At 37.6% G+C, this 26680-nt stretch overlaps 1 protein-coding gene across 26 annotated transcripts in view; it reads right to left on the bottom strand.

Annotated features, from left to right (window-relative positions):
• The window catches only part of CEP112 (centrosomal protein 112), a 422076-nt gene that overhangs the window by 309938 nt on the left and 85458 nt on the right, over positions 1-26680 (bottom strand). For all 26 annotated transcript variants that reach the window (XM_027080441.1, XM_027080442.1, XM_027080431.1 and 23 more), the window contains 4 exons: positions 4799-4953; positions 4125-4254; positions 3261-3353; positions 2298-2357 (listed from right to left, as the gene is read on the bottom strand). In XM_027080441.1, coding sequence (XP_026936242.1) covers positions 2298-2357; positions 3261-3353; positions 4125-4254; positions 4799-4953 — 438 coding nt within the window. The remainder of the gene's footprint in view (positions 1-2297; positions 2358-3260; positions 3354-4124; positions 4255-4798; positions 4954-26680) is intronic.

Raw genomic sequence — 26680 nt, 5'->3', positions numbered from 1 at the left:
GCATGAGGAAATAATGTCATTCAGATGGCATTTCCTCCTCCTGAACAGATATTCAGAACTTAGTTTTATACCAAAAGTTACTGAATGCGCACACCTGTAACACTGTCTAAGACAAAAACAAAAGCGCTATCCATCCCACTTGGCTATCCGGTTACACAGTCTGGTGCTCGGTAAGATTTATGTCAGCTCTCTGAGCAGTCAAAGAGGATATTCCCTGAGGGGGGTACAGGACATCAAATCTTCAAGGGCTGAGATCACAGCAGGTTTAATAAAGAAAGAAGAACAGATGTCAATTTAAAAGGGGGAGATTATGGAATTAATTGTAAAACAAAAAGTGGCATGCTGAGCGCCATTTTCTTCCAATACAAATAACGTTAGAACGTATGCAATACGTACAACTACACTTATTTGTCTTTACAGATGGCTGCTATTCTAACACATCTTATTTACACTGAAAACAATTAACACTCTTTAACTAGTTACGTTATTTAAAAGCGAGACCACTTGATAGCTCACGGAAAGGGAAAAGCTGTAGTTATGACACCTAATTAAAAGGATTTAGGTCTGCTCCCTGAAGTGAAACAGAATAGGATGGGGGAAGGTGGCTGACTAGGGATGAACTGAGCTTTAACATTCTGTTTCTTGTGTGTGTCCATCAGGGAGAGGGGCTGGTGCAGAAACCTGAGTTTACTCAGTGGCCGAACAGCCAAGAAAAGACCGTGGTAGGAGAGACTCTGCCTCTCCAGCCCCAACTCTGTATGTCACAGCCCACAGGGGGACTCAACTTTGGGGTAGGAAGACAATCTTGTATATGAGTCAGTGTGCGCCTTCCTCCTGGTACCAAACCCTCTGGGGCTCACAGGTAAGCAGATACCATCACTCAGGAGGAGGGCTGACCACGGAGTGTGACAGAGCAGGAGGCCAGGAAGGTGGCCCTGATGGATGGGGAGCCAGACATCTGCCCAAAGAAAGAACAAAGGACTAACAGGTACACCCAGAGGATGTGCATGCCTCAGGCAGTGGGGAGCAAGGCTTATGACAGTGCATGGTCTGCTCTGGGTAAGTCAGATTGTTAAGCAGCTGCATGGCTCAACAGTAGACACCGAAAAAATTCTTTATTTCAGTGAAAGCAGTATTTCTCCCTCCTGTTCAGATATCATTTTGTAGGCATGAAATATATTCAGTATCTTGCATTGAGCTGTATTAAAACTGCAGGGGAAAGAAACTTGAACAATAAGAAAATTAATTATAATTTTAAAGAGCACATATTTAGGTCAATGCACATCAGAAGAAATACTCACTTTTCCAAAGGACAGAAACCTTCTTCCCAGACACCAAGCTGCTGGAGAGCAGAGTCTATGGCTAGTTCACCCTCAACCCCTCCCCTGCATCCAGTGCCTGGTGTGATACCTCGCCCCGTGAAAGCATTTAATGCATGTCTGCTGTGACGATATGCATAGATAAGATGTGGTATTACATCTTTTAACAATTTTGTGCTATAAAATCTGTCTAATTTTAATTTGTATGTATTTTAATTAGTTGAAGGGGTAACTTTTTTCTCATTTTCCATTATGTGGGTATTTTACAAGAGGATTAATTTGGTGGATGTTGGAACTGTAAATAATTACAAAAGCAGCAACAAAATCTTTGCTATTTCAATTACAGTCATACAGCAAACAACAAATTCAAAACTCAAGTTTGAAAGTCACAGACACAGAATTCTATACTTTATCACCGAAGGTGTCAACAGTGTGGCAGTGACCCTAGTTGTTACTGGTAACAAGGACACCAGCATGCACCAGTAGAAACAGTCACTACCGTCACTGCTCTAAATCGCAAGAGACAATGACTAATCCATTTCTTACTAATCGATCGTAGTAGACAATGCTTTCACTGTTTCATATTCTTTGGTTAATTTCTTAGAGTTCTTATTACACATATGATACAACAGAAAAAAATAACACCCAACAGTCACATCACATTTTTACTGGCAGAAAGAAAATATGATTTCAAAAGGTTATTATGAAAGGTGAACATAATAATCCTCTTCACTCAAATACAACAGGGAAGTGGTGTTTTAATGTTGATATAATTAAAAATCAAACTGAAGAAGCTGTTTATAAACATGAAAAAGAAGCTGTTTATAAACATGAAAAAGAAGAAAAATTTGATTACTGGCTAACTGAAATGAACTCAGAAATAAGAGCTGGAATGCACGGCTGTATAAAAATCAACCCTCATTCTTAACTGCCTCATGTGCTATTTTAAATGTCATAGCTTCCCATGAAACATATTACCTTTTTCTCATAGGTGCGTTTTAAGTGACATTTCTCCATTTGAAACTTATTTTCTTGATCCTGTGAATAATAAATATTTATCTTTATTATACTTAAAATTGCTTCTAGGGTCAATAAAATTGCTTCTAGGGTCAATAAAATTCTAGGGTCTAATGAAACAAATCAGTCTCTTTGATGACAAACCTTATTTGAGTCTTGCATATTATTAAGAGAGCCCTACCTGTCCAGTTTTCTAAACTACAACTAGAAACATGCATAGCTTTATGTTGGAGGCCATAAGACCTTAGTTATCTGAAGATGTTACCACTCTCAAAAGTACATACTTTACAGTGAAAGAGAAACTTTCTGACCCTTAGAATTAGGAGATCACTTAAAAATGACCAAATGAATCAACATGAAAATAATAAGTTTGAAGTTATATCATATAGAAGTGCTTGGTATTTTTTGACCATGAGAGAAAAGGCAAGATCTAAAAGGTGTGAAAGAGGGAGTTCCCTGGCAGTCCAATGGTTGGGACGCCACACTTCCACCGCAGGGGGCATGGGTTCAATCGCTGGTTGAGGAACTAGGATCCCACATGCCGAGTGGTGCAGCCCAAACAATAAATTAATTAATTAAAGGTGTGAAAAAAAGAGAGAGAAATTATAAAGAATGGCAGATAATAATTTAAAGAGAGGAAATAATTCTAAAATAATAATATATTTAAATAAGGTTTATTCTTTTAACTAATCTCAAAAAAAGTAGATTGTTCAAATTAAAATTATTGTTCTTTTTACTCTATATCTCATTAGCATCTACTTTTGTTAAAGTAAATAAGATGAAAAATGATACAGTGCAATAAAAGAATCAGAAATGGCTACCTGCATTTCTGAGTTTTTTTCATCGACTCTCGTTTATATGTATATACCAAGAAAAGGAGAGGTGAGTTTTAGCCATTACTCTGTGTAAAAAGACAGGACTCACCTTTAACTGCTGCTTTCTTTGAAGTTCTGATTCCTGTAACTGCTGTTTTAATTGACAGATGTTCTGTTCTAATTCTTTAATCATACCAGATGCCTAAAAAGATTTTAAGAAAATAATAAAAAAATGAAACTTTGATTTTTCTACCATCTTACAAACTTCTGGTTGAATAAATTTAACTTTTTCCCCCCCCCCGAAGCTTCAGTTAAAATTAAAATTATCTATAAATCTGAATTTTTAAAAAATTTTAAGTTAAAAAATCTTTTAAAGTGAAAAGATAAATTAAGTACTGCATGGCATTTAAAGTTATGAAAATATAATACTGATGTAAAAAGAACAGGTATACAGAAAACTTTTTAAATTTTAATTTTAAAACCAAATCCACTGGAATATTTAATTCATGAAATATCAAGTAATTAACTATTTTAGTATTGAGGTTATAGGATTTTCTTTGCAGAAAGTTTCAATTATCTGACACAAAAGTGTGTGGGTGCCCCTGAGGGTGTCTGTGGGCTCATATAAGCATATGTGATGGCAGGAAAACTAAACCATAACCAAGATTTCAAAATAATAATAATAATGTATAGAGTTACTCCAAAATATGTATTATTAACACAACTGAACATTTCTTCTCGGATTTTTATGTTTCCTCCTTTAAAAACTTTGGTAATTAAAAGGGTTAATTTATAGCAGATTTTAGTTTATTAAATATTTGCGTTATGCTATATATTAGACACTTAGCATTAAATTAAGCAAAGGAGAGACTAATTTAAGGGCCAGATAGTAGTTAGCTTCTACTATCTCTGGCTATATGCTGAGTAAAGGAAATAAGTACTTTGTATGGACATCTACCAACATCTATAATACCTTAGAAGTTGAAAGAGCATGTTCCTTTTTCAGAAGGTTTATATCAGCATCATATCTGGTTTGTAACAGTTTCATGTTTTGCTCATAATCATTTACAAGATGATCCTTCTCTTTATGCAATGTGTTGCGCCTAAAAGCAATCAGAGAATAAAACATATTTCCAATATATTTATAGTCAATCTCTAAAATGGGATTTTTTAGTCAACCAAATCCAAATGCATTATCTTTCAATATATCAAGTAAGTATCCACACTTTTATCAACTGTTGTTAAACAGCATGCTTCTTCTATTAAATGGTGCTTTAAAGATTTAACAAATGGCAGCATTTACATTGGAAACCTCCCAAGTTAAATGCACCAGCGTGATTAATTTCAGCAGATAATTTTTTTTTTTTTTTTTCTTTTTTTGCGGTACGCGGGCCTCTCACTGTTGTGGCCTCTCCCGTTGCGGAGCACAGGCTCCGGACGCGCAGGCTTAGCGGCCATGGCTCACGGGCGCAGCCGCTCCGCGGCATGTGGGATCTTCCCGGACCGGGGCACGAGCCCGCGCCCCCTGCATCGGCAGGCGGACTCTCAGCCACTGCACCACCAGGGAAGCCCTCAGCAGATAATTTAATAGAGTTAATATCAGTGCTTTACAACCACACCTGACAGATAGCCGACTTCAGACAATACCTTGCCTTTACTTCTTGTAATTCATTACATGTTATCTGGCAACATCTCTCAAGTTCCAATTTTTCTTGAATTAATTTCTGCTTCTGTAAATTACTGTTCTCTGCTTCTCCAGTCAGCTGCTGGACACGGGACTCCAGTTCTTTGATCATCTGGTTCTAAAATAATGGGTCATTGTTAAGAAAGCCTCTAACTTTATAACAATTCTGTATCATTAAATAGCCTGAAGAAAAAATACAACGTATGAGAGATAAGAATATGAAAACACAAATGTATCATAAACCATACTAATAAAAACTAAACCAACCTCTAAATTAACCAAGTCTCTTTTTTAAAAAAAGGAGTGCTTTCTACCATAAAAGTAAGGCTAATGTGTTTATATGCTTTTAGCCATTCATTCATTCACTGAATAAATATTTACTGAACCCGGCACTATTCTCATCTAGGGACATAGCAGTAAATAGAAGAGGTGAAGTCCTTAGCCTCCAGAAAGTTATATTCTTATGAAACTTAATAAATCTGTATTTGTTAGGTGAGTACTCAGCAGTTATTTGCCCTTCATTTGAAGTTTTAGAGAGTTTTTAAATTATAAAAGCAATGTAATAACATGTTCAAAAAAGAAATTCATAACCCAAATATTTTAATAAAGAGGTTATAAGTGACACATATAGTATCACATAAGTGTACAGGAATATTTTATTACATAGCTGCAGTGTTTGTGCACAAATTTTTCATTCATTTTTTTATTTACTTACCATTTTATCAAAAGCACTTCATTTTTCCACAGTCTTCAAAATTATCACATAATTAAATCATTTCCTTCTTATTTGATAGTTAAGTTGTTATGAATTTTTTATCTTTACGGAACTAGATAAAGGTGTTTACAACTAGGTACTTTATCTAAAATTAGGGTAAGCAAGCATTAGCTAAAAGGATAATCAATTTTCATTTTAATGATTACACTTCCAGTAATTAGAAAAGGTTAGGATGACGTTCCAGATAGTATCCTTTTATACTCATTCTAAGATGAACATTTAAAATAAAGTTTAAGTATTAAATAATATTACAGCCCCAACATCCTGTATTCATTTCATTTTTTTTTTTAATGTTTATTTTCTTATTAGTCATCCATTTTATACACGTTAGTGTATACATGTCAATCCCAATCTCCCAATTCATCACACCACCACACCACCACCCCGCTGCTTCCCCCTCTTGGTGTGAATACATTTGTTCTCCACATCTGTGTCTCAATTTCTGCCCTGCAAAATGCTTCATCTGTACCATTTTTCTAGGTTCCACATACATGCGTTAATATATGATATTTGTTTTTCTCTTTCTGACTTACTTCACTCTGTATGACAATCTCTAGATCCATCCATGTCTCTACAAATGACCCAATTGCATTCCTTTTTATGGCTGAGTAATATTCCATTGTGTATATGTACCACATCTTCTTCATCCATTCATCTGTCGATGGGCATTTAGGTTGCTTCCATGTCCTGGCTATTATAAACAGTGCTGCAATGAACATTGGGGTGCATGCGTCTCTTTGAATTATGGTTTTCTCAGGGTATATGCCCAGTAGTGGGATTGCTGGATCATATGGTAATTCTATTTTTAGTTCTTTAAGGAACCTCCGTACCGTTCTCCATAGTGGCTGTATCAATTTACATTCCCACCAACAGTACAAGAGGGTTCCCTTTTCTCCACACCCTCTCCAGCATTTGTTGTCTGTAGATTTTCTGATGATGCCCATTCTAACTGGTGTGAGGTGATATCTCATTGTAGTTTTGATTTGCATTTCTCTAATAATTAGTGATGTTGAGCAGGTTTTCATGTGCTTCTTGGCCATCTGTATGTCTTCTTTGGAGAAATGTCTATTTAGGTCTTCTGCCCATTTTTGCACTGGGTTGTTTGTTTTTTTAATATTGAGCTGCACGAGCTGCTTATATATTTTAGAGATTAATCCTTTGTCCGATGATTCGTTTGCAAATATTTTCTCCCATTTGGAGGGTTGTCTTTTCGTCTTGTTTATGGTTTCCTTTGCTTTGCAAAAGCTTTTAAGTTTCATTAAGTCCCATTTGTTTATTTTTGTTTTTATTTCCATTACCCTAGGAGGTGGATCAAAAAAGATCTTGCGGTGATTTGTGTCAAAGAGTGTTCTTCCTATGTTTTCCTCTAAGAGTTTGATAGTGTCCGGTCTTACATTTAGGTCTTGAATCCATTTTCAGTTTATTTTTATGTATGGTGTTAGGGAGTGTTCTTATTTCATTCTTTTGCATGTAGCTGTCCAGTTTTCCTAGCACCACTTATTGAAGAGACTATCTTTTCTCCATTAAATAATATTACAGCTCCAACATCCTGTATTCATTTCATTCTTTCTTCACTACAATATGAATTAGGTATATAATTTAAATTTTGGTGCCATAACTTCCAAATCTGAGCAATGGAAATAATTATGTCTAATGTAAAAATATGGTATGTAGATTAACTTTTAAAAGTATGTACAATTTCTAGCTCAAAGCCTGACACATTCAGATGCTCAGATTTCTTCTCTATACACCCGATTCACTTTGCTTCTTTGTTAGTGATGCCTCTGCTTTAGGAGTTTCTTTCAGAAGATAGTTTCAATTTTTCAATATATATCCTAAACTCTCCCTGTTTCCTAAATGTTAATTTACTGGAAGAAATAAAGAAAAGAATATTTCTTTTGTCTTCCAATTTTAAATGGTGGAAAAAAGGTGATTTGTTTTCCTTCTCTTGGAAATTACCAAAGAGAGACAAGATATACTGGAAACATAAATGAAACTCTATTTAATAAACCCTAGGAGAGGAACTTATATTTCCGACTATGAAGAAGTAGCTTGCAACATGTCATGTTCCCACTGAGAACAACTGAAAACCCAAAAAGATACAGAAGAAATCTATTTGAAGGCACTGGAGAACTTCCAAGGCAGCTAGGACCTAGGGGGCCAGAGGAGGAAACACCAGAGAGGTGAGTCCACATTGTATAGGCTGCTTTTACCTTTGAGGCATTTTCCAATCTTGAAGGATGAGAATGGGGCAAGGAAAGCAGAGCAGAGCAGAGGAACCAAAATCCCTGAGAGAAAGGAGCTCCACACAAGCAGCTTCTCTTCAAAGCATTTGGCAAATTCTTAACATCTCAGGGCAGGAAGCCAAGAAACCAAGATAAAATACTCTGAAAAGCAGACTAGAGTTTTCGGCAGTGTCACTGTACTCAGGAGTAAGAAATAGTAGATTATTCAAGGAGGGCCCTTAGTAACATCACAGGCTTTCACTTGGGACCTGTGTTGATGGCTACAATTAGGACTGGAAATGAATCAGCAGAAGACCAAAGATTACAAAGACTTCAACCCAGCCTTGAGTCTGCTCAGTCCATGAATGGATCAAGGTGAGTTATCTCCATACCAGCTGCATCTCAGAGTTTAGGGTGGAGCCTCTCTGGAGAAAGAAAACATCATCCAGAGCATTTATTATTTTTCATACACAATGCCTGGCATTCAATCAGAAAATACCAGGATTCCAAGAAACAGAATCCAGAGGAAAAAAACAGAAATAGACATGCATATGGTCCAGATACTGAAATTATAAAACCTATGAGGAATTTGTTATCCTAACTCAAAATACATGAGGATGGCCAGCAAAATTAAATGATCAAATAGAAATGCAGGAAACTGCATGGGAGAATGGCCTATGGCTGGAGTCTTAGAAACTGTCATCAGAACACAGTCATCCAAACTAAGCAGCATGCAAATAACCTCTGCCTTGGTTCAGTGATAACATGTGCACAGGTTGTGGCTGGAAACTCTGAACCCAACCAGGCATGAAAAAGAAGAAAGAAAGGCTGGACTGAATGAAAAATCATACAAGCCATATTTTCTGGAAACAATCTATGGCTAGGGCAATCAAGGGAAAGAAATGACATTATGAAAAGCATTACTGCAGCTATTGAGCAATAAATGCTCAAGGAATTCTCTCACATACATCCCTGCATAGTAAGAAACTCACACTATGATGGAACATGGCCCTGGTCCTATATACCCAGACACTGTCTTCAAATAACTGGCCAAGGAAGAAATCTGTATATTGAAAGATGAGTAATAATCAAAAATGGGCCAGGAGTCTATCTATATAAATATATGGTAAGGAAATGAGAGGAAAAGCAGAAAAAACAAAAGACAAATTAAGAATATTCACTAAATAAAACCACTTACATGTGACAGATTAAAATCAATGCCAAATGTACCATAAGGAACATCTTTTACAATATGCAAAAAAATCACATATCCATAAAAACTTAGTAAACCTCACCTCTATAAAAAAATAAGTCAGAGAAAAACTGTAAGATCTCAGGTAGTTATATTGAGAGACAGGAAGTAATGAAACATGAATACACAGCTCTTAGGAAAAGGAAAACTAAAATGAAAATAGCTCCAAAAAAAAGAATGTTTAGGGGGGAGATACAGTTAAAAAAAAAAATTAAGGAAAAGCTTGTGGAAAGCAAGCAAACCAGAATGGACAACAATTAAACACAAGAGCATACAACAGATGTAGAAAAGAGAAAAATGCTAGTTCAAATTTACATCATTAGTGTACCTAAAGAAAATAAAAAACATACTGTAAGAAAACTGTACAAAGGGCACACCATAAAACTGACACAGATGAAAAATGCCACAGTTATGGTAAAGTTACTGAACTTCAAGGAAATGATCTTTTCAGAACATTAATCAAATATCACTCTCCTGCTCAAAACCATCCAATGACTTCCCTTCTACTCAGAGAAAGAAGGGATTAGTATGGCTTCTCTGTTCTCATCTCCTACCACTCTCCCTTCTCTTTTATTAACCTTCATTTTTCTTTTTAGTACTTGTCACAAACTTATGTATTTCTTTGTTTTTTTATTGTTGTTGTTTATCTTCACCAGTAAAATGTAAGCTCAAGACACTGCTTTGTTCACTATAAATCTCTTGTTTCTAGGACAGTGCTTGGCTTGTAGTAAAGCACTCATACGGATTTGTAGACTCTCAATATTTTTTAAATTAAAATAGGATAATTGTTAAATTTTCAAAATCTCCATCCTACACATCTGTTCTTCATAGAATATACCAAAAAGTTTTTTGTGTGTGTTGTAAAAGGTAAAGATAGAACACAAGAAATTCGAAATAGGGATAAAGATATTCCCCCTATATTCAAATTATTTTTGAAAATGCGTTTTTTCTTTTTCTTAATGCAAAAAGAAACATGTGATCCTTATAAAATATTAGAAATTGTTAAAGAAACCAAGGCAAAGAGTATTGAATTGATACAAATAAGTAATTCTCCAGAATTTGCTAAGGAAAAAGGGTTTCTATTAGCCAGAAAAGCAGTCAGCCATCTTTCTACAATATGAATATTGAATACAGTGGACATGAGAGAAAAGAATAAAAGTACTAGTTATATGAGAAAGAAAAAAATAGGTGAGAGGAAAACATACCCAACAAATCAGAGAAGAAAGTCTAGGATGTTGAAGCAATATTTTGATCTCAGTTGTCTGTATATCATTATACAGAATAACAGTGATGAAAATAAGTATTTTATATATATATATAAAATATATATGATAAAATAGAAATAAAATAAGCAAAATAAAGTACATATTGTACATATACCTATACAATCTGCCCCTCTAATAGGCAGTGGCAATGCAACTGGGTATCATACGATTACCTTCTGACTCTTGCATTCCAAACTGCCCTGAACAACTCTAACCTTTTCCTTACTTTGCTCTTTACACCCATACCAGCAGTATAATGGTGAGTAATGATCAAATCATCTCATTCAATAATATGTATATGTAGTCTTTTTCCCATTTGAACAAATTAAACTGTCCATCCTGAATTTTATGATGGAAGACTTCTCTAACTCAACAAGATTATGCTTCACTTTTTATAACAACTCCTACTCTAGCACCATACAAGTATGAAGAGTGCACTCCCAATTACTTCATCAATAATACAAATAAAGAGAGTAACTCTCACCCAGGTATGCAAAGCTGTTTCAACATTTGAAAATCAATTAATGTAATCCATCTCATCAATGGCTAAAGAAGAAAAATCACATGATCATATCAATAGATGCAGAAAAAGCATTTGACAAAATCCAACACTGATTCATGATTAAAAAAAAAAACTCAGTAAAATGGGAATGAAGGGGAATTTCCTCAATTTGAGGAAAAAATCTCTACAAAAAACCTACAGATAACAGAAGCTAGAAGCTTTCCAACTAAGATCAGGAAAAAGAAAAGGATGCTCTCTCTCTCACAACTCCTTTTCAGCATGAAACTCGAAATCCTAGCTAATGCAATATATAAAAAAGGAAATAAAAGGTATACTGATCAGGAAGAAAGACATAAAACTGTCTTTGTTCACAAAAAGATGATCATCTACATAGAAAATCTAAAAGTATACATCAAAAACCTCTTGAAAATAATGAGACATTAAGAAATAATAAGACACTAGAGAATATTGTACTTAGTAAAGTAAGTCAGAGAAAGACAAATATTACATGATATCAATCATATGTGGAATCTAAAAAATAATACAAATGAAGAGAGGATCTATATACAAAACAGAAACAGACTCACAGACAGAAAACAAACTTATGGCTACCAAAGGGGAAAGATGGGGAAGGGAAAAACAAAAAAAACCCTTGGAAATAATAAGTCACTATAGCTTGGTTGCAGGATACAAGGTTAATATACAAAAGTCAATCACTTTTCCTAGTAATAAACAAGGGGAATTTGACATTAAAAACACAACACTATTTACATTAGCACTCCAAAAAATCAAATACATACAACTATAACAAAATATGTACAAGATCTACATGAGGTAAACTACAAATCTCTGATGAAAGAATGAGAAAAATCAAAGAACTAAATAAATGGAAAGATAGTCCATGTTCATGGATAGGAAGATTCAATAATGTCAATGTCAGTTATTCCCAAGTTGATCTACAGATTTAATGCAATACCAATCAAAATCCCAGCAAGTTATTTTACGGATATGGACAAACTGCTCTTAAAGTTTATATGGAGAGACAAAAGACACAAAATAGCCAATACAAAATTGAAAGAGAAGAACGAAGTTGGAGGACTGACACTGCCTACTTCAAGACTTATTATAAGGCTACAGTAATCAAAACACTGTGGTACTGTCAAAAGAAAAGACAAATAGATCAACGGAACAGAACAGAGAGGCCAGAAAGAGACCCCCATAAATACAGTCTGCTGATCTTTGACAAAGGAGCAAAGGCAATACAATGGAGCAAAGATAGTCTTTTTAACAAATGGTGCTAGAACAGATGGACAACCATGTGCAAAAAAAAAGAATCTAGACACATCTTAAAAACTATCTCAAAACAGATCACAGACCTAAATGCAAAATGCAAAACTACAGAAATCCTAGAAGATAACATATGAAAAACCTAGATTATCTTAAGTTTGGCAATGACTTTTTAGACACAACGTCCATGGCACAATGCATGAAAAAAAAAATTGATAAATTGGACTTCATTAAAATTAAAATTTTCTATTCCATAAAAGATAATATATATTAAGAGGATTAGAACATGGGCTTCCCTGGTGGCACAGTGGTTGAGAGTCCACCTGCCAGTGCAGGGGACACGGGTTCGTGACCCCGTCTGGGAAGATGCCACATGCCGTGGAGTGGCTGGGCCCTTGGGCCATGGCCGCTGAGCCTGCACGTCCGGAGCCTGTGCTCCACAACGGGAAAGGCCACAGCAGTGAGAGGTCCGCGTACCGCAAAAAAAAAAAAAAAAAAAAAAAAAAAGGGGGATTAGAATGTAAGCCACAGACTAAGAAAACTATTTGCAAAAGACACATCTGATGAAGGACTGTTTTCCAAAATATACAAAGAACTCAAAATTTAACAATAATAAAATAAAAAACTAATTAAAAAATGGGTCAAAGACTTAGACACCTCACCAGAGAAGATATACAGATGACAAATAAGCATATGAAAGGATGTCATATCACATGTCATCATATATCATCATGGATATGCAAATTAAAACAATGAAATACCACTACACACCCATTAGAATGGCCAAAATCCAGAATACTGACAACAAATGCTGACAAGTATGTGGAACGACAGGGACTCTCATTCATTACTGGCAGGAATGCAAAGTAGTGCAGCCATCTTGGAAGGCAGTCTGGCAGTTTCTCATAAAACATACTCTTACTATACAATCCAGGAATCATGCTCTTTGGTATTTACCCAAATGAGTTAAAAACTTGTGTCCATACAAAAATATGCACACAGATGTTTTGTCTTGTTTTAATTTATTTATTTATTTGGCTGCACTGGGTCTTAGTCGGGGCACACAGGATCTTCATTGCCTCATGCGGGATCTTTAGCTGAATGTGGGATCTTTTTTTAGTTGCAGCATGTGGGATCTAGTTCCCTGACCAGGGATCGAACCAGGGCCCCCTGCATTGGGAGCACAGAGTCTTAACCACTGGACCACCGGGGAAGTCCCTGCACACAGATGTTTATAGCAGCTTTGTATTCATAACTGCCAAAATTTGGAAGCAACTAAGATGCCCTTCAGTAGGTGAGTGGATAAACTGGTACATGCAGAGGATGGAACATTGTTCAGCACTAAAAAGAAATGAGCGGGCTTCCCTGGTGGCGCAGTGGTTGAGAGTCCGCCTGCCGATGCAGGGGACATGGGTTCGTGCCCCGGTCCAGGAAGATCCCACATGCCGCAGAGCGGCTGGGCCCGTGAGCCATGGCCGCTGAGCCTGCACGTCCGGAGCCTGTGCTCCGTGACGGGAGAGGCCACAACAGTGAGAGGCCCGTGTACACCCCCCCCAAAAAAAAGACGCTGATGTAGAATCATAAAAAGATGCTGATGTAGAATCACATTTTTCAGGCTGTAACAAAGTGTTGGAGGGGAATTCCAGAGTTTATAACTGCAGGATCAGAGAAGGAACAAACAGATTACCTTGGGTACAAAGAATATCTTCCCACATTGTGAACTCAGAGGTGGCACTCGGAAGACGAGGTTGGAGTTCTTAAAAGGACATGGCTTGTAGACAGAAGTTATAATAGGCATTAGATTAGTAATTCAAGTTCTCGGTCATGGGAAAATGGGACAAACTGCACTTGTGGGATCTGGAACAAGAGGAGAATGGGAGAGCAACCGGCAGGCTACTGGAATATCCCGGAATGAGGCAACAATGGCCTGAACTCAAGTGGTAGCTGTGGAAACAGAAGGGGAGAGAGCAGGTCCAGGAAAATTTTCAGAGAAGTAAATAGTATGATTGAGTAAAATACTAAATGCAGGAGATGAAAAGTGGAAAAATCATAAATCTTCCAGGTTCAAAATCTAATATGCCAAGAGAACTGGCACATTCTTCCCCAGAAGAAATGCAGGCTGTGAAAAAAGAATCTAGTTCTATTACAAATACATAAAAACCTCTTTGAAGGGGTAGCGGGAAAGGTGATGACCTACACAAGTTTGAAATGAGTGGCATCTGTGAGACCAAAGGCAAAAGGAATTGCACGTAAGCACTGTTCCCTAGTTGACAAAGTTGGTTCCCATGGAGATATGGGTCAACAACTCTGATTATATCCATTTCTGTACACTGAAATTGAACAATTAGAAGATGATGGTGGAGGCCAAGTTTCCAATGTTGGATTGAGAATTTACAGAGGGGAGGAAAAGGCTAGAATAATCCATGTGGTAATGGTTTACAGTTACAGACATCATTAAGAGATTATGTTTAGCTTAATACAGATACAGATGGTTACATATACTAATGTTTATAGTATATGCATATATATACAGGTTTATATATACGCAAATACTCTGTCTGGTGAGAGGACATAAAAGAAATGACACCCCAGCAGTAATAAGTACACACCCAGCAAACAGATCTTGGTTTCTAATACCATCTCCATATAACCCACATTGATGGGGTGGGTCAAAGGGGCAGAGGGGCCTCTGTAGGGTCTCCCAACGGCTGAAGCTGGAACAACTGAAGCAACAAAATAAAGGAATATTGGATTATAGCCCAGAGCATAAGATAAACATCCATGAGTCCATACTGATAAAAATAAATGATTCCATAAATTAATAAATGAGGGAGAAGAGACAAATCTCCCATGCAGAAAAACTCCAAATAATTTACATAGATACTCCACCCTCAAGTATGGAGAGTATAACTCCCTACTTCTTATGCACAGGCTGCACATAGGTACTTCCTTCCAAAGAGGACAGTATGGAAAGGCAAGGAGGGAATGCCTTCACGGTGGAAAACCTAACAAACGCTACCTCGGCCAGATGATCAAGGTTAACATCCACAGTAAGTCATTAGTAGCATATACCCTTGATGTGATATGCCGAGAACACCACTGTACCTCCGTGATCTTACTGCCTCAACCCATAGCCCCAGTCTAATCATGAGAAAAACATGAGACAAATTCCAATACAGGGCATTATACAATATTCCTGACCAGTCCTCCTCAAAACTGTCCAGGCTGTTAAAAACAAGGGAAGTCTGAGAAACTGCCACAACCAAAAGGAACTTAAGCAGAAAATACAATGTGGTATCTGGATGAGATCCCGGAAAAGAAAAAGGGCATTAGGTAAAAATTAAGGAAAACGGAATAAACTATGGACTTCAGTTTATTAAGGTATCCTGTGGATTCACTGATTGTAACAACTGTACCAAAATAACGTAAGATGTTACAAAGAGGGGAAGTTGGGTGTGGGGTATATAGGGACTCTCTGTACCATCTTCTCAAGTTTGCTGTAAATCTAAAACTGTCCTAAAAAATAAAATCTATTTTTCTAAAAGGTCATCTTGTTCAAAATGATGAACTGGTGCTATGTGGGAGTTTTTTCTTTAAAATTGTGAGGCTGGGAGAAAAATTCTGGTGGCGACTATAAAATGACAAACCCTGGCCATCTCAGAGAGTGACGAGCTGCTGTATGAAGCACCACATGCCACTAACAATAACAGTTAATAATAGTTAACACAATACTTCATGTGTCTAGGCCCTTTTGATACTCTTTAAACTTGATTCAGCTCCATGAATAGAATTCAGAGTGTCGGGGACTCTGAATGGAAAAAAATAGCTCCTCTTTATTTTCAGTCCCCTAACTAACTGACCTTCAGCATTTCCCTTTAACTATGAACACAGCCAACAACCAAGTTAGTATGAGCAAGACCTATGAATAACAGGAACATAGATATTTCCATAGACCATGCAGTGTGGGATAATCACTAATATGGTTGGTCCTCCTCATTATTCATAAATTACAATAGTTATCAGGCCCACTGCTACATCTTGAAATGTACTGCATTAGTTTAGAAGCATATGTATTACTTTATCATGGCTTTGATTTATTAATATTTTGATGACTGTAACTCAATATAATTGCTTTGCAATCTCATATATTTTATTAAATTTTCAAATATTATTCTGAGTAGGGGTGCATAAACTTCACAAGATGGCCAGTGGCATCCATGGTACAGAAATGGGTAAAGAATTCCACTAATAAAGCCTAAAATCTCAATAAATCTACTCACAGACTTCGTGTGTCTAAACCCTGGTATGAAGAGAGCCCTGTACTTTACAGCTGTCCCCTCCCCAAGCATCTAAGAATTTTGCTATCATTTTCATATTTCTAAGTTCTAATATATTGTTTTAAAAACCCAGTGTTTAAGGGACTCTGTTTAAGACTAAATAATGAAGAATTATATATCTTATTTCAAAAGAACTTGGAACACTTCCAAGTAGAAGAGCAATGTAACATGCTACTCCACACTGATTTAGTTATAAAAATGTCACTTTTCTATCAACATTATCTTGTGTTCTGTTTATCTAAATAAATTTAATACAGTTCAAAACTAAAAAAAAAACAAAATCCAGTGTTTACATGTTTAATTACTAATTTCACACAAGAAAATCCCTGCCAATACCAAAAGACATGAGTCTAATCATCTATACAATTGTCTGCTTACGATAAATGGCACGGAAACAGAATAAGACCCAACAAAAAAACAAAAAAGCCTGAAAGAACAAAACACAGGAACTCAATCTCAGTGACAGGCTCACCTTCCATCTGGAGCCATGCCTTGAACTCCACCTTGTTTAACTGTTAAATCAGGAGCGGCTCAGCAAGATCTGCCTAGTTTTGATGATTCTTAAATTCAGTGCTGCTGACAGACTCTGTCCATTTCTCTCTATACTTACTGTTACCTAATGACAAGGTCTGAATGCTAATGTTTAAATTCAACTTTCATTAAAAATATAATGAAGTTTCTCTAACAGTGACCTCTTGGCCCCAAAGTATCACTTTACTTTACATCCCAAATTGATAAAAATTAAAATTCCACTGTGAAAGCTATTACTCAATGATATTCAACTAATGAAATATAACAGTGCAGTAGGCATTTTAGACAATCAATATGTTTCATAAATTTCAACCCTAAAATTACTTAATATATTTATTCACTTTTGTGAAAATTTAGGATGTTGAGATGACGAAAATGTATTTCAGATATAAATCTGGGTTTTGCTCATGGCTTTGAATATCATCACTATGCTGATTATCCAGAAAATAAACCCTTGGTTTTTCCCCCTAGTAAACCTGACCCACTTTCAGGCTTCCCCATCCCAGGGCACAGTAGCAGCACTTGGCAGTTCCCACCTCTTCACTGACACCCAAGGCCAAGCCGCCCACCTCTCCCTCCTGTACCTATGACACCAGCATCCTGCTTGGTCTCCCGGCTCCCATTCTTGGCCACCCAGAGTTTGTTCTCCGCACAGAGCAAAACAGATTCTTTAAAAATAATAGTCAGAGGGAACCACTTTCACGTGCTCAATCCAATACAAATTCAATACAAATATACCAGAAATTCACTGAACTGTATGAAGGATTGTTAACAATAACCCAATACAGGGTTTTCCCTGATTTGCCCACTGACGAATTTTCCTACCACGCTCCTTTCTGCTCCTTTCTGCTCCCAGAGCCCCGTCCGCACTGCCCCTTGCTCTTCTATGAACTTGCCGGACAGTCCCAGCTTTCGGATCTTTGCACAGGCCATTCCTTCTGCCCGAAACGCTTTTCCCAGAGGATCGCACAGCCCCCATACTTCTCAAAGGCGCTGTGTAAGCATCGCACCTTCAGAAGAAAGGCTCCCCAGCACCTGTCTGCAGCAGCGCTCGCCTCTGCTTTATTCCACATACCAGTGTTGCTCAACCTATTGCCAGGGCTCCCCTGATGGCGCAGTGGTTGGGAGTCCGCCTGCCGATGCAGGGGACGCGAGTTCGTGCCCCGGTGCGGGAAGATCCCACATGCCGCAGAGCGGCTGGGCCCGTGAGCCATGGCCGCTGAGCCTGCGCGACCGGAGCCTGTGCTCCGCAACGGGAGGGGCCACAACAGTGAGAGGCCCGCGTACCGCAAAAAAAAAAAAAAAAAAAAAAAAAACAATTATTGCCATTACTTAATTAACTAAGAAGCCAGTTTAGATATTTTTCTTCTAATCATCCCCTACTATGAAATTTTAATACCACAGTCTTGCTGTTTACAAACTATGCCCGCTGGAGGGTCACAATCCATTATAATATCTAAATTTTGTAATCCCAAGAAACAATTTCCACCTCCTTGAGGATGAAATCACCCCACTGATTTTCTTTGGAATTTTATTTATTTTTTATACAGCAGGTTGTTATTAGTTATCAATTTTATACATATCAGTGTACACATGTCAATCCCAATCTCCCAGTTCATCCCACCCCCACCACCACCCACCCCCACTGCTTTCCTGACACGCTTGGTGTCCATATGTTTGTTCTCTACATCTGTGTCTCTATTTCTGCCATGCAAACTGGTTCATCGGTACCATTTTCCTAGGTTCCACATATGTGAGTTAATATACGATATTTTTCTCTTTCTGACTTACTTCACTCTGTATGACAGTCTCTAGATCCATCCACGTCTCTACAAATGACCCAAATGCGTTCCTTTTTATGGCTAAGTAATATTCCATTGTATATTTGTACCTCATCTTCTTCATCCATTCGTATGTCGATGGGCATTTAGGTTGCTTCCATGACCTGGCTATTGTAAATAGTGCTGCAATGAACATTGGGGTGCATGCGTCTCTTTGAATTATCGTTTTCTCTGGGTATATGCCCAATAGTGAAGTGGGATTGCTGGGTCATATGGTAATTCTATTTTTAGGTTTTTAAGGACTCTCCATACTGGTCTCCACAGTGACTGTATAAATTTACATTCCCACCAACAGTGCAAGAGGGTTCCCTTTTCTCCACACCCTCTCAAGCATTCGTTGTTTGTAGATTTTCTGATGATGCCCATTCTAACTGGTGTGAGGTGATATCTCATTGTAGCTTTGATTTGCATTTCTCTAATAATTAGTGATGTTGAGCATGTTTTCATGTGCTTCTTGGCCATCTGTATGTCTTCTTTGGAGAAATGTCTATTTAGGTCTTCTGCCCATTTTTGGATTGGGTTGTTTGTTTTTTTAATACTGAGCTGCATGAGCTGTTTATATATTTTGGAGAGTAATCGTTTGTCTGCTGATTCATTTGCAAATATTTTCTCCCATTCTGAGGGTTGTCTTTTCATCTTGTTTGTAGTTTCATTTGCTTTGCAAAAGCTTTTAAGGTTCATTAGGTCCCATTTGTTTATTTTTGTTTTTATTTCCATTACTCTAGGAGGTGGATCAAAAAAGATCTTGCTGTGATTTATGTCAAAGAGTGTTCTTCCTATGTTTTCCTCTAAGAGTTTGACAGTGTCCGGTCTTACATTTAGGTCTTGAATCCATTTTGAGTTTATTTTTGTGTATGGTGTTAGGGAGTGTTCTAATTTCATTTTTTTACATGTAGCTGTCCAGTTTTCCCAGCACCACTTATGAAGGGACTGTCTTTTCTCCATTGTACACCCTTGCCTCCTTTGTCATAGATTAGTTGACCATAGGTGCATGGGTTTACCTCTGGGCTTTCTATCCTGTTGCAAAGATCTATATTTCTGTTTTTGTGTCAGTACCATATTGTCTTGATTACTGTAGCTTTGTAGTATAGTCTGAAGCCAGGGAGCCTGATTCCTCCAGCTCCGTTTTTCTTTCTCAAGATTGCTTTGGCTATTTGTGGCCTTTTGTGTTTCCATACAAATTGTGAAATTTTTTGTTCTAGTTCTGTGAAAATTGCCATTGGTAGTTTGATAGGGATTGCATTGAATCTGCAGATTGCTTTCGATAGTACAGTCATTTTCACCATGTTGATTCTTCCAATCCAAGAACATGGTACATCTCTCCATCTGTTTGTTTCATCTTTAATTTCTTTCATCAGTGTCTTATAGTTTTCTGAGTACAGGTCTTTTATCTCCTTAGGTAGGTTTATTCCTAGATATTTTACTCTTTTTGTTGAAATGGTGAATGGGATTGTTTACTTAATTTCTCTTTCTGATCTTTCGTTGTTAGTGTATAGAAATGCAAGAGATTTCTGTGCATTAATTTTGTATCCTGCAACTTTACCAAATTCATTGATTAGCTCTAGTAGCTTTCTGGTGGAATCTTTAGGATTCTCTATGTATAGTATCATGTCATCTGCAAACAGTGAGTTTTACTTCTTCTTTTCCAATTTGGATTCCTTTTATTTCTTTTTCTTCTCTGATTGCCATGGCTAGGACTTCCAAAACTATGTTGAATAATAGTGGCTAGAGGGGACATCCTTGTCTTCTTCCTGATCTTAGAGGAAATGCTTTCAGTTTTTCACCATTAAGAATGATGTCAGCTGTGGGTTTGTTGTATATGGCCTTTATTATGTTGAGGAAAGTTCCCTCTATGCCTACTTTCTGGAGAGTTTTTATCATAAATCAGTGTTGAATTTTGTCAAAAGCTTTTTCTGCATCTGGTGAGATGACCATATGGTTTTTCTTCTTCAATTTGTTAATATGCTGTATCACATTGATTGACTTGCGTATATTGAAGAAATCCCTGCATCCCTGGGATAAATCCCACTGGATTATGGTGTATGATCCTTTTAATGTGTTGTTGGATGCTGTTTGCTAGTATTTTGTTGAGGACTTTGGCATCTGTGTTCATCAGTGATATTGCTCTGTAATTTTCTTTTTTTGTAGTTTCTCTGTCTGGTTTTGGTATCAGGGTGATGGTGGCCTCGTAGAATGAGTTTGGGAGTGTTCCTCCTCTGCAATTTTTGGAAGAGTTTAAGAAGGATGGATGTTAGCTCTTCTCCAAATGTTTGATAGAATTCACCTGTGAAGCCATATGGTCCTGGAATTTTGTTTGTTGGAAGATTTTTAATCAGAGTTTCAATTTCATTCCTTGTGATTGGTCTGTTCATATTTTCTATTTCTTCCTGGTTCAGTCTTGGAAGGTTATACCTTTCTAAGAATTTGTCCATTTCTTCAGGTTGTCCATTTTATTGGCATAGAGTTGTTTGTAGTAGTCTCTTATGATGCTTTGTATTTCTGCGGTGTCCATTGTAACTTCTCATTTTCATTTCTAATTTTATTGATTTGAGTCCTCTACCTCTTTCTCTTGATAACTCTGGCTAAAGGTGTATCAATTTTGTTTATCTTCTCAAAGAACCAGCTTTTAGTTTTATTGATCTTTGCTATTGTTTTCTTTGTTTCTATTTCATTTATTTCTGCTCTGATCTTCATGATTTCTTTCCTTCTACTAACTTTGGGTTTTGTTTGTTCTTCTTTCTCTAGTTCCTTTAGGTGTAAGGTAAGTTTGTTTATTTGAGGTTTTTCTTGTTTCTTGAGGTGGGCTTGTATTGCTATCAACTTACCTCTTAGAACTGCTTTTGCTGCATCCCATAGGTTTTCAATCATCGTGTTTTCATTGTCATTTGTCTCTAGGTATTTTTTGATTTCTTCAGTGATCTCTTGGTTATTTAGTAACGTACTGTTTCGCCTCCATGTGTTTGTGTTTTTCACGGTTTTTTCCCCTGTAATTGATTTCTAATCTCATAGCACTGTGGTCGGAAAAGATGCTTAATATGATTTCAATTTTCTTAAATTTACCGAGGCTTGATTTGTGACCGAAGATGTGATCTATCCTGGAGAATGTTCTGCATGCACTTGAGAAGAAAGTGTAATCTGCCGTTTTTGGATGGAATGTCCTATAAATATCAATTATATCTATCTGGTCTATTGTGTCATTCGAAGCTTGTGTTTCCTTATTAATTTTCTGTCTGGATGATCTGTCCATTGGTGTAAGTGAGGTGTTGAAGTCCCCCACTATTATTGTGTTACTCTCAACTTCCTCTTTTATAGCTGTTAGCAGTTGCCTTATGTTTTGAGGTGTTCCTCTGTTGGGTGCATATATATTTATAATTGCTATATCTTCTTCTTGGATTGATCCCTTGATCGTTATGTAGTGTCCTTCTTCGTCTCTTGTAATAGTCTTTATTTTAAAGTCTATTTTATCTGATATAAGTATTGCTACTTCAGCTTTCTTTTGATTTCCATTTGCATGGAATATCTTTTTCCATCCCCTCACTTCCAGTCTCTATGTGTCTCTAGGTCTGAAGTGGATCTCTTGTAGACAGCATATATATGGGTCTTGTTTTTGTATCCATTCAGCGATCCTGTGTCTTTTGGTTGGAGCATTTAATCCATTCATGTTTAAGGTAATTATCGATATGTATGTTCCTATTACCATTTTCTTAATTGTTTTTGTAGGTCTTTTTCTTCTCTTGTGTTTCCCACTTAGGGAAGTTCCTTTAGCATTTGTTGTAGAGCTGATTTGGTGGTGAATTCTCTTATCTTTTGCTTGTCTGTAAAGCTTTTGATTTCTCCGTCAAATCTGAATGAGATCCTTGCAGGGTAGAGTAATCTTGGTTGTAGGTTCTTCCCTTTCATCACTTTAAATATACTGTGTCACTCCCTTCCAGCTTGTAGAGTTTCTGCTGAGAAATCAGCTATTAACGTTATGGGAGTTCCCTTGTATGTTGCCATTTTTCCCTGTTGCTTTCAATAATTTTTCTTTGTCTTTAATTTTTGTCAGCTTGATTACTAAGTGTCTCAGCATGTTTCTCCTTGGGTTTATCCTGCCTGGGGCTCTCTGTGCTTCCTGGACTCTCTCTTCTCCTGGGACCCCTATAATGCAAATGTTGTTGCGTTTAATATTGTCCCAAAGGTCTCTTAGGTTGTCTTCTTTTTATTCTTTTTGCTTATTCTGTTCAATGGCAGTGAATTCTACCATTCTGTCTTCCAGGTCACTCATCCATTCTTCTGCCTCAGTTATTCTGCTATTGATTCCTTCTAGTATATTTTTCATTTCAGTTATTGTATCGTTCATCTCTGTTTGTTTGTTCTTTAATTCTTCTAGCTGTTTGTTCTTTAATTCTTCTAGGTCTTTATTAAACGTTTCTTGCATCTTCTCAATCTTTGCCTGCATTCTTTTTCTGAGGTCCTGGATCATCTTCACTATCATTATTCTGAATTCTTTTTCTGGAAGGTTGCCTATCTCCACTTCATTTAGTTGTTTTTCTGGGGTTTTATCTTGTTCCTTCTTCTGGTACATAGTCCTCTGCCTTTTCATTTTATCTGTCTTTCTGTGAATGTGGTTTTTGCTCCACAGGCTGCAGCACTGTAGTTCTTCTTGCTTCTGCTGTCTGCCCTCTGGTGCATGAGGCTGTCTAAGAGGCTTGTGCAAGGTTCCTGATGGGAGGGACTGGTGGTGGGTAAAGCTGGCTGTTGCTCTGGTGGGCAGAGCTCAGTAAAACTTTAATCCACTTGTCTGCTGATGGGTGGGGCTGGGTTCCCTCCCTGTTGGTTGTTTGGCCTGAGGCGACCCAACACTGGAGCCTACTCGGCTCTTTGGTGGGGCTAATGGCGGACTCTGGGAGGGCTCATGCCAAGGAGTACTTCCCAGAACTTCTGCTGCCAGTGTCCCTGTCCTCATGGTGAGACACAGCCACCCCCTGCCTCTGCAGGAGACCCTCCAACACTAGCAGGTATGTCTGGTTCAGTCTCCTGTGGGGTCACTGCTCCTTCCCCTGGGTCCCGATGCGCACACTACTTTGTGTGTGCCCTCCAAGAGTGGAGTCTCTGTTTCCCCCAGTCCTGTTGAAGTCCTGAAATCAAATCCCACTAGTCTTCAAAGTCTGATTCTCTAGGAATTCCTCCTCCCGTTGCCAGACCCCCAGGTTGGGAAGCCTGACGTGGGGCTCAGAACCTTCACTCCAGTGGGTGGACTTCTGTGGTATAAATGTTCTCCGGTTTGTGACTCACCCACCCAGCAGTTATGGGACTTGATTTGATTGTGATTGCGCCCCTCCTACCGTCTCACTGCAGCTTCTCCTTTGTCTTTGGATGCGGGTATCTTTTTTGGTGAGTTCCAGTGTCTTCCTGTCGATGATTGTTCAGCAGTTAGTGCTCTCGAAGGAGGGAGTGCTGAAAGCACCCCATTTAAATGCATGTCTTACAGTGGCTTCTTTTTCATCACACCACTTATCACTACTGGACACCTGTAGCTGTTCACTGGCTGTCGCCCCATGGAAACATGAACACTGTGGAAGGGACTTCTTGTTTACTACTTTGTCCCCAGGGTCCACTGCAATGCCTGGTCATGTTAGGTGCCTGGTAAATTTAACCTCATGAGCCAAAAACTACTTAGGCTTTTTCACTTTTATACAGCATGCTACATTTGTTGTTAACTTATACAATAGTTATGGGCTGAATTGTCTTCCTTCAAATTCATACATTGAAGTCCTAACTCCTTAGCACCTCAAAATGTGACTGTATTTGGACGGTCTTTAAATAGGCAATTTAAAAAAATCATATATCTGATAAGGGATTGACACCCAGAATATAAAAAGAACTCCTATAACTCAATAACAAGGAAAAACCAAACAACACAATCATAAAAAGAGCAAAGAACTTGAATAGACATTTCTCAAAAGTTAATATACAATGGCCAATAAGCACATGAAAAGATGCTAAGCATTACTAATCATGAGGGAAATGCAAATCAAAACCAACCACTATGAGATACCACTTTGTACCCATTAGGAAGGCTATCATCAAAAAAACAAAAACAAAAACAAAAAAAAAAGATAACCAGATAGGAAGAGGCAAGGAAAGATCTTCCTCTGGAGATTTCAGGGAGGGCAGGGCCCTGTGGACACCATGAGTGCAGACTTATAGCCTCCAGAACTGTGAGACAATAAATTTCTCTTGTTCTGAGATACCAAGTGTGTGGTCATTTCTTACAGCAGTCTAGGAAACTAAGATGCCTATCAAATTGGCAAAGTTTTGGTTTGTCTGTCTGTTTGTTTTTAATTAAAACACCCATTGTTGGGCCCAAAACGTAGAAGAATGGGCACTGTCACACACTTCCAATGAGAGTAATTTTATTATGTAGACATTCTTTTTTTTTCTTTTTGACTATATCACTTTTCTAACTTTTCAATAATGAGAGTACATGTATATTTTTTTCCAAAAGAAAAAACTTTATTTTTAAATCCACTATCATCACCATTATTTAACATTTTCTGCAAGTTCTAGTCAAGGTACAATAAACTATAATAAAATATTTATTACATACATGTTAAGAGTTAAAAGTTATGACATATACATTTATTCCTGAGTCTTTTATACAACAAAAGTATAAAAATTTTATGTGACAAAAATATAAAAGACTCAGGAAGAAACATTACAAAAGGAGTTCAAGAGACCCCTGGGTTTTATTTTCTTTATCAACTCGGAAAGCTGATTCTAAATGTATATGTAAAAGAAAAGGACTCAGCATAATCAAGCCCCTTCTGATGGACAAGGAAGAAAGGAAGACTTCTCTAACAGACATCAAGAGTAACCATGAAGCTGTAATAATGAAGACTGTATGATACTAGCAGAGGTAGACAAATTAGCCAACCAACTAGAAGAAAGACCCTCATATATATGGAAGTCTGACAGCTGACAGCATGGCAGATCAATGAGTAAAGGAGGAATTAGCCAAAAGTAGGAATTGGGGGAGGAGGGCATGTGGGGAAGAAGGTCATCCAGGTAGAAAATAATGAAATTAGATCCTTATCTCATACCAGGCACAAAAAATAGCTCCACATGGACTAAGAACTCACTGTTAAAAACAAAACTTTAAAGCTTTTAGCAGAATATATAGGTGAACCTTTCTGCACTTGTACAAGAGAAAGATTTGTTTAACAAGACATAAAGGGCTTCCCTGGTGGTGCAGGGGTTAAGAATCTGCCTGCCAATGCAGGGGACACGGGTTCGAGCCCTGGTCCGGGAAGATCCCACATGCCGCGGAGCAACTAAGCCTGTGCACCACAACTACTGAGCCTATGCTCTAGAGCCTGCAAGCCACAACTACTGAGTCTGCGCACCACAACTACTGAAGCCCGCATGCCTAGAGCCTATGCTCTGCAACAGGAGAAGCCACCGCAATGAGAAGCCCGCACACCACAACAAAGAGTGGCCTCCACTCGCCGCAACTAGAGGAAGCCCACGCGCAGCAACGAAGACCCAACGCGGCCAAAAATAAATAAATAAAATAAATAAATTTATATTAAAAAAAGACTTAAAAAGCACTAATTATAAAAGATTGATAAATCTGAATAAGTTAAAAATAAGACCTTCTTTCATCAAAAGATCATCTCTCTCTCCAAAGCTTGGGGACTGATATACTACAACCTAGGGAGATGCCCTCCCTCCCAAGTTGCATTTTCCTTAGGGTTAAAGAGGTTTGTGTGTTACAAATGGGAAGTTGCCAAGGAGAGTTCAGCAGTGGTCCCATGCTTTCTGGGGCTCTCTGCCCTGAGGGTCACCTCC

The sequence above is a fragment of the Aethalodelphis obliquidens genome, unplaced genomic scaffold (genome assembly GCF_003676395.1).
Source record: "Aethalodelphis obliquidens isolate GAN/ISIS:26980383/991018 unplaced genomic scaffold, ASM367639v1 scaffold44, whole genome shotgun sequence".
NCBI classification, from domain to species: domain Eukaryota; kingdom Metazoa; phylum Chordata; class Mammalia; order Artiodactyla; family Delphinidae; genus Aethalodelphis; species Aethalodelphis obliquidens.
The sequence above is the reverse complement of the archived record's forward strand: the minus strand, read 5'-3'. Positions and strand labels throughout refer to the sequence as shown.